Source organism: Lepidochelys kempii, chromosome 7 (assembly GCF_965140265.1).
Source record: "Lepidochelys kempii isolate rLepKem1 chromosome 7, rLepKem1.hap2, whole genome shotgun sequence".
NCBI classification, from domain to species: Eukaryota; Metazoa; Chordata; order Testudines; family Cheloniidae; genus Lepidochelys; species Lepidochelys kempii.
In genome coordinates, this window is record NC_133262.1 from 41,500,180 (window position 1) to 41,520,794 (window position 20,615).

Here is a 20,615-nt window from a genome sequence, read left to right on the forward strand (position 1 = left end):
CATTATCAATGACCTATAACTGGCACAGGAACACAAATCATATTAATTAAAATTTAGAGAATTCGAAGAATGATTCAAATGAATTTGTTAAGTTTCTTGTGTAATGTTTTGGCCATTGAAAATAAGACAGCAAAGTGTGTACATGATTATTTGAGATGCAGAACTGTAATTTTGGCCATTTCCTCCTGAATTGCAATGGCATTTTGAAGATATTGGTATTGGGTAATTGTGATAAAGTTTTTGAAAGTTATCCCTGTGTGCAATAACCTCCATGACATGATGCTGACAATGTGTGGTGTTCCTTGAGTACCTGGATACAAGTAAGCCATGTCAGAGATGTTCTTGAGATGTCTGCATGGCCTTGCTACTTCTAAAAGATTGAAAACATTTGTGCTACTATCTATGACTTCTGACAGCATCTACAAAATCATGCAAAGAACTCCTGAGGATCTGAGAGAACTCTCACCCCACTAGCTAGAGTGGAGCTTTGGGCTGTCTGGGAGAAATAATTTTTTCCCCTGGGGTCAAGGAGGAAGTGTTCTCAACCGGGAGCAGCTGAAGCAGTGTTCACATACCCCCGCTCCTCCTCCCCCGTCTTGTATGTGAGAAGTTTTTTCCCTTCTGCAAAATATATGTATAGTTCTTCTCTTGTTTTATGATGTTATGATGTTGCTCAGACATATTCCACAGTTAGATGTTAGAACTAAGAATACACTTATTTAATTTCGCTAACGACATAGCTGGTTGGGTAATATAGAGCAAAACTTGCCCATGCTCAATATACATTGAAGTATTTAGAGGCATCAGAGAAGCAGTCGTAAGTCATTAATACTTCAGAGTCCAATTCTGTTCCTCTTTAAGTCAATGGAATTTTTGCCATTAATGACAGTCCTTTATGAAAATGTTATTTAAAAAAAAATTACTATATTTCTAGTGATATCCACCAATTCCCTTTCTACAGTTGGTCTCTGTATTAGAAGGAGTTGCCCTTTTTGAACATGTTTCCTAAACGGCTTAATTAGAATATGAAAAATAGCCAGTTATGAAAATGTAATATATAAAATACTCCTCCCTTTCTCTCCTATCACAGTATGTAAGAAAATGCATGAATTTACGTAAGGGACTTTTTACCACCTAAAATGATCAAATATTTCAAAAACCTTTTCTTATTTATACACCTTTAAAATTCCTGTTTCTGGCCCCAATCTATTAAATGAGATTTTCCATGCACTCATTTGCTTACAATTATTTTAACAATACACAAAGCTCTGTAATAAAAAGACTTGTGTTTCTGGAACTTCTCCTGTGGGTAGATTTGTATGCTGAATGTTTTTTACAGCTGCATTTTTAGCGAGAACTTCTCAACAGTTCTGAAAAACAATTTCAGTGTTCTTTTCCTTTTAAAAGTTGAATAGCAGTGTTTTGGTTTTTAATTTTTTTTAATATACTTTCCTCTTAAGTCTAGATCTTTTTAACAGTATGATATAGTCATCCTCTGAAAAAAATTTAAATTAAAAAAAAATCTCTGAAAATGTAGTTTGTCACTTACACGATGTTCTGTGGACAAAAAGTATTAGATACTACTGAGAAACCTAAAGGTTTCAATGCGTAGAAATGCAAAAATATTTTAATTATTAAATAAAGCTGTGAAAAGTAGAACATTGTATCAAAAAAGTTAATCTGTATGTCATACCTGTATGACCATACTTAACCAAGCAAAACAACCAAAGCAGTTGTTTTTACAAAAAGGCCACATACCACGCCAATTTTTACAAGCAATGTGTTATACATTATTTGGTTTGCATTCAGGCAGAATATAATTGTGTCTCATGTATAGTCATCTAACGTTATAAGAGAAAAATTAAAAGTAAATTAACAGGATTCTATCCTCTATAGAGTCTATAGATTAGTGGTTGTTTCATTTTAGAGAAAACAGAGTAATCTGCCTTGTGTATGTGCACTCTATATTCTGTATATAATAGCGATTAATATTAAGTTTAAAAACAAAAAAACTCTTGGTCCTTGGCTATCTGTTTATGTATGAATCCTATATTTGTGTACATTAATTTACGTAGTGAATTTGCATAGTAAAAGTGGGAAATAATATCCATATGTTCATCTGCATCACCAGATCCGACTGCAGAATAATTTCAACTTCAGAGGAAGGGGTAAAAATCTGGATGTACATGTGTGACTTCAGACTCTTTTGTGTGCTGCCTACTACAACTCAGAGGCCTTTTTTAAAGGGCAACCCTTGAATTAACCTGTTCCATCTTCTTTCGTCCATTCAGAAAAAGAAAAGATCATTCAGGATCAGCAGCAGTATGTCTGGTAAAACAGAGTGGCAGTTTCTTAAAGTGTCCCTCAGAGGAGCAGGCCAATATATTATTGAAAATAATTATCTGAAAAATAAAAGGTGTCAGTCTTTTATCATCATTCCCTACTGCCATCATAAAAATGGCCATACTGGGTCAGACCAAATATCCATTTAGCCCAGTATCCTGTCTACCAACAATTGCCAAAGCCAGGTTCTTCAGAGGCAATGAACAGAACAGGTAATCATCAAGTGATCCATACACTATCACCCATTCCTATCTTCTGGCTAACAGAGGCTAGGGACACCATCCCTGCTCATCCTGGCTAATAGCAATTGATAGACCTATCCTTCATGAATTTATCTAGTTCTTTTTTTGAACGATGTTAATGTCTTGGCCTTCTCAACATGCACTAGCAAGGAGTTCCACAGGTTGACTGTGCATTGTGTGAAGAAATACTTCCTTTTGTTTGTTTTAAACCTGCTACCTATTAATTTCATTTGGTGACTTCTAGTTCTTGTGTTCTGAAAGAGTAAATGATACTTCCTTACGTACTTTCTCCATACCAATCATGATTTTATAGACCTTTATCATATCTCCACTTAGTCTCTTTTTCAAGTCGACATGCTGTTAATAGAACTTGCAAAAGTCCCTTATTAAATTGCATATTTTTGCGTGCGTATGTGGGTATGTATATTTAACAGTGTAAACTAAACAAATCAAACAGTCTTTAGGTGATATATCAACTGACACTGTTAGGAAAATAATAGTGTATGAATAGTGCTGAGACATCTTTTAACTAGGAGATCAGCTGATCTGTGTATCAGATGGAAAATAAATAATGTCACCTCAGGTAAGAAAATGGGTTTTGCAATTAAAATATATGGTGTTTGTTATTTGATCTTCTGTGGTTTCAGAACAACACTGGAGTAGGATCTTATGCATGAAAATGCATATGGTGACAGCTCTCTTGTATTGATAAAATTGTTTTCAAGATGAAGATGTTCCAAATGTGAATCTTCAACCTCCTCCTCCTCATCATCATTACTGTCGGCATCAACATTGTCATCATCGACAACAGATCTACAGATGCGTTCTGGAGGGACTGTCCTGTGAAATCATAAGATAAATTTTGGCTTAGTTACTAAAGTGTACTAGTAAGCACATTCCATACAAGTTGTTCATTTTAGAGATACTGACTAAGAAGGTTTTTTTTAAAAAGGTTTGGACTTGATCAGCAATGAAAAATAGTTATAAATTACCCCCAAAGTAGTTATTTTTATTTTTAGTTCTATACTGTACTTACTGTCCGTATTAATAGATATATGCTAATTGAAGGTTCAAGTAGACATAATTGATATATTTAAAAAATGAGTTTGTCACAAATGATACTTTGTAACACAGTGTGAATGTTTCTTTTTGCATTGTTACTTAATATAATTACTTACCTTTTATTAAGAAATTCTTGGAATACATTAGTTATTAGATAAATTCTTGTCTTGACAACATGAACAAGATTCTTGGCCCATGAAGCTGCTTTGTGCTGTTCAGGCAATGCAAACCAGCTGAAAAAGTGCCCTAAAGGAGCACTTGAGGATTCCCCTGGCAAAGTTGACAGAAAGTTGGTGTAGCCACTTTGAGATCACCTGCTTCCCTGCTGCATAGGGAGTGTAACAGGGCTGGAGGAGATGTTTCTAGAAAGTGCTGCACTCTGGTAATCCTTGATTGCATGAGCAGGAGTCTGCTCCACACAGCATAAATTAGACCAGCCTTTAGACTGCTACAAGTTATGTCGGCAGCTAGTTTGGGCCTCCGGTCAGCCTTAGTATCAGAAAAGCAGAAAGGTGACTTAAAGCCACCTTTTCCCCCACTTTCCTCTGCTGTGGCAAGCAGAGCACAGCTGTAGCTGGGGATTTGACCCCAAATCTTTAACAAGTTGAATACTTGGAGAATACTGATACCTCAGAGTTGTACACTTTTTAAAAACAGTATTGAGAGATTTAAACCACACTTCTTTTTTGTATATGGTTTTGGAAAATATTGCAATAGGGAATTCAGGATTCAGTCCCTTCTAACAATATTTAAAATGTATGGTTTATGGAAAATGTAGAGTAGGAAGTTAATATATTTTAAAATCCCTTTTTATATTCTCAGTTAACACAGCAGAATTGGTAAATACCGTATTTTGTTGTTGTTCAGCCTCAGAAAGCTTAATGCCTTCATTTCTGTGATTCCAAATGGTACAAACTTCAATTCATTGTGATCCAAAAATAACTCTCTCAAAGACAGATAAGCTCCATAGAATGACACTGGATCTATTCCATCATTGTTAAGTTTGTTAAAAGAAAGGTAGAGATATTCCAGCCCTGGCTTCATGTGACCAAACACATATCCTGGTATTCTCTCAATCTGGTTTCCTATAAGTACGAGATGCAGTAAAGATTTTGGCAGATAGGAGGGAACGTGATATAACTTATTGTAAGAAAGATCAATAGATTCCAAATTCCTGCATTAAAGGAAACAAAAAGGGACATGTAAATAATACAGTATACTATATAGTTTACATTGGACTCCATACAAAATAACATTCAGTTGGTGGCAAGAAGTCCAGATGCTTAAGTATGGGAAAATATTTTTTCTGTGAGAGAGGTTTCTGTTAATAGAAAGAGATTCATTTTATGGTGTGTGGGCAGAGACATCATTATTTCAGGAAAAAAGATCAGAGTAGCAAAAATGTAAGTCATAACGTCTCATTCAAGAGCTATTCTTACACTTTTGTTGAGAGGGGGAAAAATCTAGTAATATGAGTACAGAGATAGGAAACCCCAGGGACTAATTTGTGCTTGATAAGCATCTCAGATTTGCAATAGACTAGTATGCTAGAGAACACCATTTTTTCTTTACTGTTAACAGCTCTTTTCCCATAGCTCTTATCTAGATGGTTTGCATTTTTTATGACTAATACTCATTGGCCAAGGTGGCACTAAAATGGGCCTGATCCAACAACCCTTACACACGTGAGTAGTCCCATTTGCTTCACTTAATTCAGTGTCCCATTGACACTGAGATAAAGTTTGATTTTAAATTTGTCTTCAGTGGGACTGCTTATATGACTAAGTGCTGCAGGATCAGACCTAAGTACCTAAAGATAAGCATCTTTTCTTCAAAAAGTAATATCACCCAGTTACTGTATATCTTTCATGTATTGTCATGACCCTGTCTGTTAACTCTTACTACTTCTTGTGATTTCTGTTTCTTTTTAAAGGTAAGGTAGGGGATGCAGGTGAGCAGAAAATAGCAACCCAGCTTCAGACAGAACTTTATTGTCAGAGATGAGGAGAGGAAAAGTTCTATTTTAATCACCATTTTTAATGTGGATTGACTGATGTGATCAACACCTGTGATTATTTAGCTAATAAGGAATTTGGCTAGGAAGATATGAGATGTACAGTATTTCTTTGTAATACACTGTTTCTTTTTTATTATTGGTATTAATTTTGACTCTGAACAAAACATAATATTTAGCCTTGAGATCAGGGTAGATAAAAAAATATTGGATTTTTTTATTCACATTAAGTACAGGTTTATTTTTTAAAAATAAATCTACTGAAAATTAAATTTGAAATTGACAACTTATGTTAATGCCAGGGCTGTCAATTGATTAAAAAAATTAATCTTAAAAAAAGTAATCACGATTAATCACACTGGTAAACAATAATAGAAAACCAGCATGGAAGTATGTCCTCTTGAATGGTGGCCGAAGAATGAAGGGGCATCTGAATGTTTAGCATATCTGACACGTAAATACCTTGCAACGCCGGCTACAAAAGTGCCATGTGAAGCCTGTTCTCACTTTCAGGTGACATTGTAAACAAGAAGGGGCAGCATTATTGCCTGCAAATTTTAACCAAACTTGTTTGTCTGAGCGATTGGCTGAAGTAGGATTGAGTGGACTTTTAGGCTCTAAAGTTTGACATTGTTTGGGTTTTTTTGAATGGAGTTTTTTTGTACATAATTCTACATTTGTAAGTTCAACTTTCATGATAAAGAGAGTACACTACAGTACTTGTATTAGGTGAATTGAAAAATACTATTTCTTTTGTTTTTTTACAGTGCAAATATTTGTAATCAAAAATAAATATAAAGTGAGCACTGTACACTTTGTATTCTGTGTCGTAATTGAAATAAATATATTTGAAAATGTAGAAAACATCCAAAAATATTTAATACATTTCAATTGGTATTCTATTTTTTAACAGCTTCTGACAGCAGTAGCCTCTTCAGCAGGTGGAGAGAGAATATTTTCTTCATTTCAGTTTCTTCAACTAATTCAGTTCAATGACTAATTCATTCAAAGTTAAGAAGCCAATTGGCAATTAAAAAAGCAGGAAAGATTGTTTTCTCTTCCAGTCTATGAATGTGAGAGGATGAGATCTACTAGTTTTCTCTTCCAGTCTCACTAGATGTGAGAGGATGAGATCTACTAGTTCTAAAATCTTGAAGGACATGGTGACCAGAAACAATCAGTTCATTTAATTATCTACACATAACATTTGCTTTGTTTAATAAATCAGTTAGTTTTAAATACTATAAAAAAAAGTTTTGGTAAATGTTTTTGTCTTATGTATTCTTCACTTTTAAGATAGTTTTATTTAATTAAGGAAAGTAAAATGCTATTTTTGCATTTTAATTGAATTTTAACTTCTATCCAAACAGAAATTGACACAAACTACAATTTAAAAAATTAATCACAGTCTATTAAATAAGAAATGCATTATTTGCCATTTTCTAGCATAATGAAAAATATTAAAATTAAGAATCTGATTAAATATAAGGTAATCCTATATAAAAGTGTGTAGATATAGTGTATCCTCCTGCTGAGCCCCGAAAAAGCACTTAATTTAGTGTAAAGTGTATATTTAGTTGCAAATCAACATATATTAATGGTTACCAATCAATGAGAATCCATCTTTCTTTAAAAAAAAAAAAAACCCTAAAAAGTACAAATGCAAAACATGATTCAAATAAGATTAGTAAAAACCAAAGAGTCCAGAATGCTGCAGATTGCTGATTTACATCATGATTAAAATTGGTGATTTAAATAGCTTTGATTTAAATCAATCCACCTTACTTGAGATTTAATTAAATGTTCTCTTGGTTTCTGAGTGGAACTGACCCATGATATCACAATGTTATTTTAAAAGTTATATTATATATTACTTAGATTGTGATAAATTATAATGTGGATAGAAAGGTAATTGAATTTGTTAATGTAAGGGTGATATTATCATGGTATCCATAGATTTTTAAAACAGAGCTTATATATATATATATTTTTGTGGGGATAGGAGGAGCCTCGTTACACGGTACAAATATTACTTTCACAGTAGGGTTTTCTAGTAGTACTGGATAACAAAACAATTAAATCTTAAATTGGTACTTACTCTTGATTAATCCAAGCCAAAGGCGCTATCCTATTTTCTTCTAATTTGTTGTGTTTCAGCACAATTATATTAATATTGCTGGTATGGTTAAAGCAAATTTCTGAAATTTCTTCTATTTGGTTATTTTCCAGATATAGTTCCTACAAGTACATTTGAAAAAGAAAATTTGAAAAACAATATTTACATTTTTTCCTGTTGTGATTTAAAAAGTTAATTTTTAAGTGTCATTGGGCTCTCATGCTAAAACCACTGTTTTCCAGATATCAAAATAATTACCTGAACACATCTGCATAATAAACTCAGTAGTAGTAATTGCATGACTTGATTTTGGAAAAAACATATTTCAAAATTAATATACTTTTCATTTGTGGAAACATATATTACTTTGAAAGACAGATTAATAAAATCATTATTTTTAAAACACCTTTGCATCTTGCTTGCAGTTGCACAATGAGTGTGTGGGTGTATTGAATGCTAAGACTGTTGTAACATAATTCATATTTTCTGGACACAAATTTGCCAAGAGAAAATAAAAATGCTTATTTAGTATAGGAAAGGCATGACAAACTTGCAATAAGAATGAGGTACTAGTTGAGGTATGTGAACAGAGTTGGTCAAAACACAGGATTTCCAGTGCCCAGAGATTTAGATGGATGCTATTTGTGATGGAGTTTGTATAATATGAGTAAATAAGTAAATTTCTGGCAATAGTGACTTTGCAACCAATGACAATATGTCTTGAAACAAATTATTAAGATATAACAATATCATCTGTGCTGTACAGTGGTAGAGGAGTACATACAAAAGAAGAACAGGAACACATCTGGAAAAATAAAGATTTTTACCTCAATAGATGTGGGAAGACCTTGTGGGACAGTTCTAAATTTATTTCTTCCAAGGCGCAAATAAGACAGGCTTTTCAAAGGACGGAGAGCTAAAGGACTGACATTTGCTTCACTAAGTTTATTGCCTTCTAATTCTAGGGTCACCAAGTTCTTTAATTCTGTAGAAAACAAAATAATTGTTAATTAATTTCAATAAAGTAATATAGAATCTTGTACCCTATTAAAACATGAGATGAGTTGTAACAATTTTTAACATTACTAAAATCCATTCAAAAAATGGGAAAATATAACATTTGCCTGAATGGGTCTTAGCACAGAAAACAATTTTATACTCCCATTTATAGGTTGTAAAATTATTTTTATTTTCAATCATTTGAAAAAATTTCAGCCAATTACTGTACCATGTTCAAAAACTATACTGTAAATAGTTAAATTATGAAAAATGCAACTGAAATGTATTGAGAATACAAAGTTTGTTTACAGCACATTATATAACTTTGTTATTATCCTCCAAGAGAGACATGCAATTTCCATCATATGATTATTGTTATTTTAATATTGTACTTTCAGAATGGGAAAATAAGCAGGTGTAGGGAGCTAATGGCAGCAGAAGGTCCTTAGTAATTCAAGACCTCAGGAGGGTGCATGGAGCAATATATTGGTGCTAACCTTCAGCACAGATGCCCTAAGATCTGTAGGATTCTCCCACAGCACTCCAGTTATTCATTTGTTTAGTGGTCATGTTACTTGCACCCTTTGAAGGTTCACAGGTCCTTGCCCCACCTCAGTGTACTACTATGTGTTGAGAACTCTGCATGGAGTATCCTGTATCCCCCTTCCTAGGGAATGGATATTGTAGACTTGATCTTCCAGATATATTCCAGAAGAACTAAATGTTGGCAACTATATGTAAACAAAAATGATCATTTCATGACAAAAAGTTCTTCATTCTCAATTACAAAATATTGAAGTTCATAAACAAAAATGTTGAATAATTTCATCTAAGCTTTCTTGATGCACAGAGGTCAAAACCTGTTCCCTGTCCCATGAGTATAAAAATATCCGTACTGGTTCTGCTGTACATAATTCAGTAACATTGGGATATAGGGTACATACTCCCTGTGCAGTGCACAGTCCAGTTTCCCTAGGGCACTTGAGCATTAGCACAGACTTTGCTGGGAAAAACACTGACATTCCTCAGAATTACAAGAGAATTCAGATTTTAAAAACTCAAGTTTCATGCAGGTCGTCTTTGTTGCCATACAGACATCTGGAAAAACAGATCTATTTATCAATCTAATGATTACGTTTCTGTTATTTAGCACGTCTCTGCCTCCTCTAGAAACAGAAGATCCTTGAATCTTGCAGTAGTATGCTGCCTTGATTGGCAATGACCAACAAAAATACATTTAGATTCTGACTGGCAAAGATGTGTGCATGTGCTTAACTTTACTCATGAATGTAAAGTTCAACATATGTATAAGTCTTTGCAGGATCAGTCTGTTACTCACATCTAACTTGAATTTTTTCCATCTACAATGGCAGATGAAAATTGGTCTCAGATTCTCCAGATTTTGCTTAATATGCAAATCTCAAAATTCTATTGTGCATTTTGAGTTTCAAATCTAATTTAATTGACTCAATATTCACTTCTTAAATACCTTGTAAACTGTCTTCATCAATAGCATGGAGATGGTTTTCATTTATTTTAAGTTCTTCTAAAGCTGACGGTAATTCAGGAGGAATATGTACTAGTGCGTTTCCATCCATATACAAACGTTTTAACTTTTTCAGGATCTTAATTGGGGGGGGAAAATCAGAATTCAGTTAACAAAATGTAAAATTATATTGTCAAATAACCTAAAATTGTAATTGCCATTTTATTAACCATGTTAATTTTGTTGCTGATGCTGGTAAGTTTAGGACTCATAAAAAGCAGCAGGTTGATAAACTGGAGAACTGGGTCTCATTTACACAGAACAGGTAAAGATTGGGAAGCTGTAGTGTCTCAACACTGTTGTGGAATATCCAGTGTTTTGGTAAGAAAGGAGTTCTTTCTCTAAGTACTTGAACCATTGGCCTTTCAGTATAAACTACCAACAAGGGTGTCAGTTGTGAGGTTATGTTTTGTATATGAACTTCTGTCGCCCAAGAATTGGACTTAGTTCATCAACCTCTTTCATATGCGCCAGCCAGCCACCATCCCAGCCATACTGGATCCCAGTCCTGTTATTAATCCTTAGTAAATCGCCTCTAGGGCTACTGTTCCACTACAGGTCAGCAGACTTTTTGGCTTAGGAGTAGAGGCACGTGGCATTTTCACAGGTTGAGAGTTAAAATGATGTATAAGTTGTAAAGCTTCAGTGTTCTGTTCGTATGAAGAAGAGCTGGTGTGTAAGCTCAAAAGCTTCTCTTTCAACAACAGAAGTTGGTTCAATACAAGATATTACCTCATCCACATTGTCTCTCATACTGTGTGTGTCAATCAGATAAACTATATGGACATCAAGGATTACATAAAAATGATCAGAAAGTCCTTGGTGCCATTATATATGGTAGCGCTTACCCTGGCTGACATTAAACATAGTCTCATCAGTTATCCTGTGGAGCTAAGGGGCAAAAGTCTCCTGCAGGCAAAAGAGTAAATATGGCAGTATACCTTTCAATAGCTGGGGGAAATTTTCCACTGACAGGACACTGAAGGGGGTACAATTTTAAATGAACCCTTTTTGGCTATGACTCATGTTCCTTTTATTCTTTAGTGTGTTTTTTAGATTTTTTTTGTATGTTTTATAAAATACAAATACAAATTAAGATATTTTATAATAAAATGTCATCTTTTTAAAAAAACTCATATAATAAAAAGGGGGGAAATGTAACTCTGACCTATTTTATTTCACCTAACAGTTGAAATTCTACAACAGAGCCACAAGTGCAATTGTGAGGGGTGTAAGGCCACTGTTCAGTAGGGCATTTAAACCAATGGGACTATATACGTATACGTACTTAAGTGCTTCGCTGGATTGAGGCCAAAATCAGGGTCCAACACTTTTTGCGACTACAGCTTACTATCAGAAGATTTTTAGTATGGACAATCAATGAAGTACTAATAAATAATTCTGATATGTGTATATTGCTAATTAAATAAGTAACATAGATATTCAATCTTTTGCAAAGTTAGTCTTGGAAGACTTCAAAGGCCTATTCTCCATGTAAATGATAAAGGAAATTCCACTTAGTGGCAGTTCTGCTTGTGTGTCAGATGTTCTGTATTTATCTTCCCTGCTATTTTGTTACCTAGATCATTTGTATGAAAATAGGATCTTGTTTTTAGTAGTTTAGTTTATTTCCCAACTTATTCAGAGGATTAATGTTTTTGCAAACAAAAATGTAGGTTTACGCTTTGGTTATTATTGAATTAAACTAAACAAAATCATGTTCTCAAATTCATTTGTACTAAGGGGACAGTGGCACTAATGTCTTTTGTTAGATTACCATAGATGTACAATTACTATCATTATGAAACCATCTTTAGGAGCATAAAAGCATTAGTGTTGGAGAGCTACTGTAATAAGAGAAATCATAAATTAATGTACAGTAGATGGGCTTGAACTTCTGAGGGCATTGATAGTGGAATATAAAGCCTTTCATCTCTAGGTTATTGGCTAGAAATGCAGCTCAGATTGGTATTTAGCATTTATTGGCAGTTAGATGGCCTGTGTGAAATGAGCTGATGGTCACCATCCAGATCGTAACTCAGGTGTGCTTGTAGAGCTTGATCCTGCAACATGCTGAGTATTCTGGCTCTGATCTAGCAAAACACTTAAGTATGTGCCTTAATTAGGCATATAGGTAGTCCCATTGTCAGCAATGGCATTGATCACGTGCTTAAAGGTAAACACGTACTTAAGTACTTTGCTAGATTGGAAATAGAGTGCTCAGCACCTTTCAAGATAAAGGCCATAAAGAAAAACACTGCATTATCTGATGCCAGTTCAGGCACCCTTGTTAGCAGGCTAATGACTGATCAAGTTCTAAAGAAAGAACATTAGAGGTGGTCATTCCACGTTAGACAATGAGGCACACTGGTGGGGCAACTTCTGTGTTTTTAGGCATATGAAGAACTTCACTGTGCTGTAAAGCCAGCACCTTTCAAAACCTTCCCTTTCCATACTACTTTTCTTTAAAAGAGAGTCCAAGTACTATGAGGTTTCTAAAAAGGATATAAGAAGCACTTTATGATGATGGAAAAGATATTTTTAAAAATCTCAGTACTGAAGCTGATAAAATACCAGAAAAATATTAATATAATTGTTATTCAGTAAATAACTTTTTCAGTTAATTTTATTCAACTGACTATATAACTGGCTGAAAACTGCAAAAATGATTTATTGAAAATGGCAAAATTTGATTAATCATATATTCATTACATAGGGGTAGATCCCTAGCTAGTGCAAATTGTCATAGCTCCATTGACTCCAGCGGAGCTACAACCATTTACATCAGCTGATGATTTGCCCTATAGTATTCAGCCAGATCTACTTCAAGCACAAATCGGTGACAGAAATGTTAGAAAGAGTATGCATGCTTACTTTGAACGCTTGTGGACCTATGCCTGGAGAAGTAATATTATTTTTACTTAGATCAAGCCTTTCCAAATTAGGGATCCCATTGAACGCTTCATCTGGAATGGAAGTAATGGTATTCCCTAGGACAGATAGTTAAAAATAGATATATCTTAGTGATGTATTGCAGTTTATATGGTCTGAGTCAGGTAACTAGGTAATGTACAAGTAAAAATGTATTTATGGAAATAAAGTCAACTGTATGTCTCTTTGTATCTCAACACTAGTAGCATCTAAATTTTGAAAAGCAAATTAGATTGTAGCAACATGGCACTAACGTCTTTTATTAGATTACCATAGATCTAAAATTACTATAATTATGAAACCATCTTTAGGAGCACAAAAGCATTAGTGTTGGAGAGCTAATGTAATAAGAGAAATCATAAATTAATATACAGTAGATGGGCCTGAACTTCTGAGGGCATTGATAATGAAATATAAAACTTTTAATCTCTAGGTTATTGCTTGTTTCTTAGGCTTAGTTTGTTGCATAATTTCTCAGGCTTAGTTGTAAAATGCCTTTAAATTTCTTTCTGTGATAAGAAACTAGTAGTATAAAGCATTTTACATTATAATTTGCTATCATTAAAATTGTGGGTTTTGGAGAGGGCTAAATTTTAATTGGTGAAGAAAATAATATAAAGCAAACATTTTCTTACCTTCAAGCTCTAAGCTTGTTAGCTCTGGATCAGTAATTGGTGGTATTTGTGTAAGTCTGGCATTAATGCAGCTTACTGTGGTGTCAGAAATAGAACATCCTGTTGGCAAAGGAGGAATTTCTGCAGGAGGAACAGGAATTGGGAATCGAGGGGGCATTCTGAAAACATCACCTCGTAAAATATGTTCATCCTCTTCCTCTTCTTCCTCTTCGCTTTTTTGTTGTTTTCTTTCTTGCTCTGGAAGTTCGTTTCCCTTTCTTTTTTCTTCTTCTTCCTTTTCAATTTGTAGCTCTTCCTCTTCATATGCTCTTCTTTTTTCTTCCTCTCTCCTGCTTATTTCCTCCTCTTCTTTCTGATGGGCTTCATAGTCATGTTTTTTTTTCTCCTCCTGACTTTTATTTTCTTTTCTCTTCCTTTTCTCGTCATCCTTTTTGTGAATTTCCTTTTCTCTCCCTTCAAGTTCTTCCTTCTCTCGTCTGAGTAACTCATCCATTTCAGCCTGGGTACGCAGTGGTTGCAATAGCATTGGGTCACTAGGGTCATTGGGCTCTGGAGAAGCACCAGAAATTTCAGGTGTGTCATCCAGTGAAATATTTAGTACTTAAAATGAGAGTGACCAGGGTAATAAAAGTGAGGGGAAAAAAAGAAAAAGGTTGTATAAGAGGAAATGAGAATGAAGTTAGTGTTAGTAACCATTAAGCCCCGCCCCAAACATTATAAATATTCTAATTATAGAAGAAATAAATTCACATTGAGAATATGATTTTAAAGAATGAAAAATGTATTTCTTATTTATAATCTTAATTATAATATATTATAAATTTGTTACACTAAAATGTTAAATATTTGTTTTGTGGTTCTTGATGAATCTTTACTGTAAAAATGATTCAAATGTCAGTGTATAATACCTTTAGGAGGAAATAATAATATTACAATCATTATGCAAATCCAGCATCTGATGAATTTTACTGAACACAGCTGGTTAGTGGAGAATCCAGATTTTAAGTGAGTATGATGATCAATGGTTAAGCCTTTACAGCAGCTACAACGTAGAATAGTTATCTGTATTCTTTTTTGTAAAGGTGTTAATATGATAAATAAGAATGTATCAAAGCAGTTCCAAAAGAATTTGAATATAGGCTTGATTTGGTAGTACATTTTTGAATTATTGCGTTTGTTAATGTTATGTGCCTGGCACAAGGTCCCAAATAGAAAAAAGTGTGCCTGGAGATGGGAGGAGGGTTTACAGTAGCACTAGGTTCTCAGAACCCTTTCCCCCAATGCGGGAGCAGAAGGTAGCTGGTACAGCCCTGGTTAAAGCTGTCTGGAGAGGGGAGGTTGATTGAGCTGTTCTCCCAGGTCCCTGTGAAGTTCAGAGCCATAGTGGAAAGGTTTGGGGACAATGTATACCTTCAAATCAGTGGCACTGCTATGGGTACCTGCGTGGCCCCACAGTATGCCAACATTTTTATGGCTGACTTAGAACAACGCTTCCTCAGCTCTCGTCCCCTAATGCCCCTACTCTACTTGCGCTATACTGATGACATCTTCATCATCTGGACCCATGGAAAAGAAGCCCTTGAGGAATTCCACCATGATTTCAACAATTTCCATCCCACCATCAACCTCAGCCTGGACCAGTCCACACAAGAGATCCACTTCCTGGACACTACAGTGCTAATAAGCGATGGTCACATAAACACCACCCTATACCGGAAACCTACTGACCGCTATTCCTACCTACATGCCTCCAGCTTTCACCCTGACCACACCACACGATCCATTGTCTACAGCCAAGCTCTACGATAAAACCGAATTTGCTCCAACCCCTCAGACAGAGAGAAACACCTACAAGATCTCTGTCAAGCATTCTTACAACTACAGTACCCACCTGCTGAAATGAAGAAACAGATTGACAGAGCCAGAAGAGTACCCAGAAGTCACCTACTACAGGACAGGCCCAACAAAGAAAATAACAGAACGCCACTAGCCATCACCTTCAGCCCCCAACTAAAACCTCTCCAACGCATCATCAAGGATCTACAACCTATCCTGAAGGACGACCCATCACTCTCACAAATCTTGGGAGACAGGCCAGTCCTTGCCTACAGACAGCCCCCCAACCTGAAGCAAATACTCACCAGCAACCACACACCACACAAGAGAACCACTAACCCAGGAACCTATCCTTGCAACGAAGGCCATTGCCAACTGTGCCCACATATCTATTCAGGGGACACCATCACAGGGCCTAATAACATCAGCCACACTATCAGAGGCTCGTTCACCTGCACATCCACCAATGTGATATATGCCATCATGTGCCAGCAATGCCCCTCTGCCATGTACATTGGTCAAACTGGACAGTCTCTACGTAAAAGAATAAATGGACACAAATCAGATGTCAAGAATTATAACGTTCATAAACCAGTCGGAGAACACTTCAATCTTCCTAGTCACTCAATTTCTGATCTCAAAGTGATTATCCTTCAAGAAAAGAACTTCAAAAACAGACTCCAACGAGAGACTGCTGAATTGGAATTAATTTGCAAACTGGATACAATTAACTTAGGCTTGAATAGAGACTGGGAGTGGATGAGTCATTATACTAAATAAAACTATTTCCCCTTGTTTATTCCTCCCCGCCCCCCCCCCCCCTCCACTGTTCCTCAGACGTTCTTGTTAACTCCTCGAAATGTGCTGGAAATGGCCCACCTTGATTATCACTTCAAAAGGTTTTCTGTCCCCCCCTCACCCCACTCTCCTGCTAATAATAGCTCATCTTAAGTGATCACTCTCCTTACAATGTGTATTTTTTCATGGTCTGTGTGTATATAAATCTCCTCACTGTATTTTCCACTTTATGCATCCGATGAAGTGAGCTGTAGCTCACGAAAGCTTATGCTCAAATAAATTGGTTAATCTCTAAGGTGCCACAAGTACTCCTTTTCTTTTTGCGAATACAGACTAACACGGCTGCTACTCTGAAAAGTGGAAAGATTGCACTGCAATTTGTGCATTACATATGCATCTGCACATGCAAACCATGCCAATTTGAATAAATCTAGTATAATTTGTTGCTCTATACATCAATCTTGCTACTAGCTTTACAATCAACTTTCCACCCATGCTCAACCCAGCAGAGATATAGAAAGAAAAAGTGTCACTACTCCTGTCACCGTAAGTACAAAAGTTAAATAGTGTGCATTCTTGTGGGATAAATAATACTTTTATATATGGGCAAATGTCACCAATCCAGTTTCTCTCCTTTCTTTTCATCATCTGAAACCACAGGGTTGCAGGCTGTTCTTGCTGATATTCTGCCATGTTAACTGCTTCCTCTCACTTGGTCAGCATGAGTACACATTTTTATATGCTCACCGCCCATTGTCTTTGTTTGAGTTCCATCTGCTAAAAGGAGGGCGGACTCAACTACCTTCATAACTTTTTTGATTCTTTATTTTAAAATAGAAATTCTAGTGATAATTTGAAATTAGTGTTACTCAAAAGCAATAGTTTTTAAAATTGTATACCCTATTTAAGAGAAAATATTTACTGAACCTTGGAAACTTGTTTTGCTAAAACACATTAACTGGTATTTAGAACATCTTTATTGCTTTGTTACTTTAAAGTCTGATAAGAAATATACTTGGTACTTGTTTCCTAAATGCACAACTAGACTTTCCACCATCAAGTTTAAGTGCAAAAGAGATACAAGGGTCTGATCCTGCTAGGTGGGGACCTTCAGTTGTCCTTTGCTTCCCTGGAAACAATGCAGCATTCTTGCAATAGAAAAGATGCTTTTCAATAGTGAAAAGTTTTGTGGGGGTTCTTCAGTGTGGGGTGATGGATAACTTGGACATTTGGTCACACTATTAAGGTTAATTTTATAGGTAGTATATCCAGGGTTAATAAATGATTAACTGAGGTGCTAATAAATGGTTGGTCAGTTGTCAAAGATGTTAGTGTCCAACAGGTTAATAGATTGCTTGTAACTACCACTTTTTATTGCTTTCTTCTGGTGTGTTTATAACAATTTATAACACATACTACTCGTGTGTCTAATGTGCTTTTATATCATGTCGAAATCATTTATTAACACTTTATAAATGGAACCTTATTTCTTTTTGGTATGTACTGTAAAGGAGTAAAGTTTATGCTTTTATTTCATTAGCTGAAAAAACATAGGGATGATAGTGAGGGGAGGAGAAAACAAAAAAGGGAAAAAATCAATAGAAAATATGGGGCCCTGATCCTTTTCCCATTGCAGGCATAGCATATTTCCATTTGGGAGCAACAAAGAGTTTTACATACCTTTTGGATTTTATTATGGAACATTTTTTGTTGATTCTGTAAAGAAAAACTGAGCTGTACAGCTGCCGTTATTACATAATTTTGAACTTTTCTACTTTCTGTATTTTAAAAAATTGTTTGTTTCAAGAATTCCAAGGCCAGAAGGGACCATTTTGCTTATCTATTCTGACTTCCTGTTAATACAGGCCATAGAATTTCCCCAAAATAATTTCTATAATATATATTTTAGAAAAAGTTAAATATGTATAATAAAATTGCATAAATCATTACTTGTTTTTTTATAGGTTATATCACTTACCCTTTGTCTTTATTTAATGTTTTATTTGAGGTAGTTTTAAAATAGTAAAAATAACAAATAGAAAATTAAATGATGGATAAGAAGATAGTATAGTGTACTGTACCAATATCAGAACAAACTGGGCAGCACTCTCCTTCAGGTATCTCAGTTTTGTGACATGTCAGAGAAAGGCACGTAGTTTCATCACAAATCACTTTTCCTTTTGAACAAAGACAAGTAATGCAAGGTTTGGGGGACCACACAGCTTTATCGTACATAATCATCCCGTTAGCTGTACAATGCCCTTTCTTTCCTAATAAAAGAAAAAGAATTAGGTCAAAAGCAAGAGGTGAATTAAATAATAATTCTTTGATAGCTTAAACTGAAATTAACATTATACAGTTTCATTGTTTAGATCTTGCATATATTTGATATTAATAGTAAATTGGTTGGGGAAGCCAGAGAATATGGCTAATGTTAAAGGCAAATATTTCATTTTACTGGATCTTCAGTAGATGCTTTTCAGCTAATTAATGTTTCAGGTGTTAAATGCTTTTTATTGCTCTTAACCTGAAAGTGAATGAATGATTTCTCTGCAGAATGTATTTAAGTAGAAGAGTCTTAGTTTGGTGCTTGAGTACAGTATGAAGAAAGAATTCTTAAATGTGTGTATTATTCTTTTCTGTAAAAATTACATCAGACATTTTTGATATAATGAGGATATTTCCAATATGTAGATAAAATACTTTAGCTTACAATTTCACTCTGGATATCTGAGTCCTCAATAGTTGATAAGGAACTGAAGAGAACATAAAACATTTCTTTTTAGTATATATTTCTAACGCACCCATCACCATATTCTCTAGGAAGCAAGGGCATCACAATGACTGTCACAAACCTCATCACCTTCCACTCTGAGTGCAAGGAGCATTTCTTTGACCTTGCCTTCTGTAACATAAACACATAGTAACAGGTATATTTCTATTAAAAAAACAAAACAAAAAAACCCACACACTTCCAAACCACGAGACTCCACTGCACATGCATCTCCCTGTGGGGAAAGGATGGGAGAACAAACCATGTGTAACAGATGTGTAGTCATGTTGCTTAATGCATGACTGGAAAGCCTTCAGATTCTATGGTGATGAGCACAGTATAAGAACCTGAACAGAACAGGGCCAAATCCTTACCCATTGAAGTGAAAAGAAGAATGCCCATTGACAACAGCAGAATCAGGATTTAGCCTTAAGTGAGTTTAGTGTTTATTAAAACATGCCAGATTGACAGTTGTAAATAAAAATCCTCTTTCTAAAAAATGGTTTAAACATGGGCAGAATCTATGTCAGCTGCTCTCACATTGCCCTGCCACTGTGTCTCAATCCTGACCTGGTAAGGTCATTAAGGTGGGAGATGGGATGGTATAGTTAATTATCCATGTCCTGTTCAATCTTTGGCCTCTCTGCTTTGCCTAAAGAGGGGACAATTAGCATCAATTCTGATGGTGGCTTTTATGATGTGGACATCTGATGGGAACTGGTTATAGTTTCTATACTTAATCCCTTCCATGTCTGATTGTCTTCATGGAGAGATGTTCCCTGTCTGTGGCAACAGAAGGCTGATGAGAACTTTGCTCTGACCCAGAGCTTCAGATCACCCCTCAGGAAGAATTTTCCAGAATTCTCTGCCTCCAGTAGATAGCCGATTCGTCAGGTTTTAAACCAGACAGTGATTTTTTTCTATGGTTTTGTCCTGAGACAGAACTGGCTATAGTTTTATCTGGTATCACAGATGGGAAACACCATTTTCAAGAGCATGCTGCTCCAGACCTGCTGGTGTGACCTCATATGCACCAGCTGAGGTCATGCCAGTGGGTGTGGAGTGACAGGCTCTTCAAAATGGTGTCCTCAATGCAATGTGCCTCACATGCATTGTGAATTTTGCAAGGTCACATTGGTCAGGGTGGGCCCACGCTGTTTCCAGGTGCGGTATTCTAGGGATGTGGCAGTGGCCAGCCTAGCCTCCAAGCAGCACATGTAGCACGCCGAAGGCAGAATTTTCACAAGATTTTTAACTAAATGTTTCTTCAGTGGCTTTGAGGTTTTTCTCCTCAAAACAGTTAAAATGAAAAAAAATATT

At 35.4% G+C, this 20,615-nt stretch overlaps 2 protein-coding genes across 7 annotated transcripts in view; one reads left to right on the forward strand and one right to left on the reverse strand.

Moving 5' to 3' along the window:
- CENPP (centromere protein P) overlaps positions 1 to 20,615 on the forward strand; it is a 318,797-nt gene that overhangs the window by 191,388 nt on the left and 106,794 nt on the right. The window lies entirely within an intron of this gene.
- Positions 1,600 to 20,615, reverse strand: part of ECM2 (extracellular matrix protein 2) — a 39,556-nt gene continuing 20,540 nt past the window's right edge. Inside the window, exons 3-10 of one of the 4 annotated variants that reach the window (XM_073352349.1) lie at positions 18,604 to 18,792; positions 13,889 to 14,437; positions 13,197 to 13,312; positions 10,266 to 10,401; positions 8,605 to 8,762; positions 7,760 to 7,899; positions 4,495 to 4,821; positions 1,600 to 3,425 (exon numbers count right to left, since the gene is read on the reverse strand). In XM_073352349.1, the coding sequence (XP_073208450.1) occupies positions 3,209 to 3,425; positions 4,495 to 4,821; positions 7,760 to 7,899; positions 8,605 to 8,762; positions 10,266 to 10,401; positions 13,197 to 13,312; positions 13,889 to 14,437; positions 18,604 to 18,792 (1,832 nt within the window). In that variant the 3' untranslated portion in view covers positions 1,600 to 3,208. Of the gene's footprint in view, positions 3,426 to 4,494; positions 4,822 to 7,759; positions 7,900 to 8,604; positions 8,763 to 10,265; positions 10,402 to 13,196; positions 13,313 to 13,888; positions 14,489 to 18,603; positions 18,793 to 20,615 lie in introns of all 4 variants that reach the window. The other 3 variants (XM_073352348.1, XM_073352351.1, XM_073352352.1) reach the window with 3 other exon arrangements.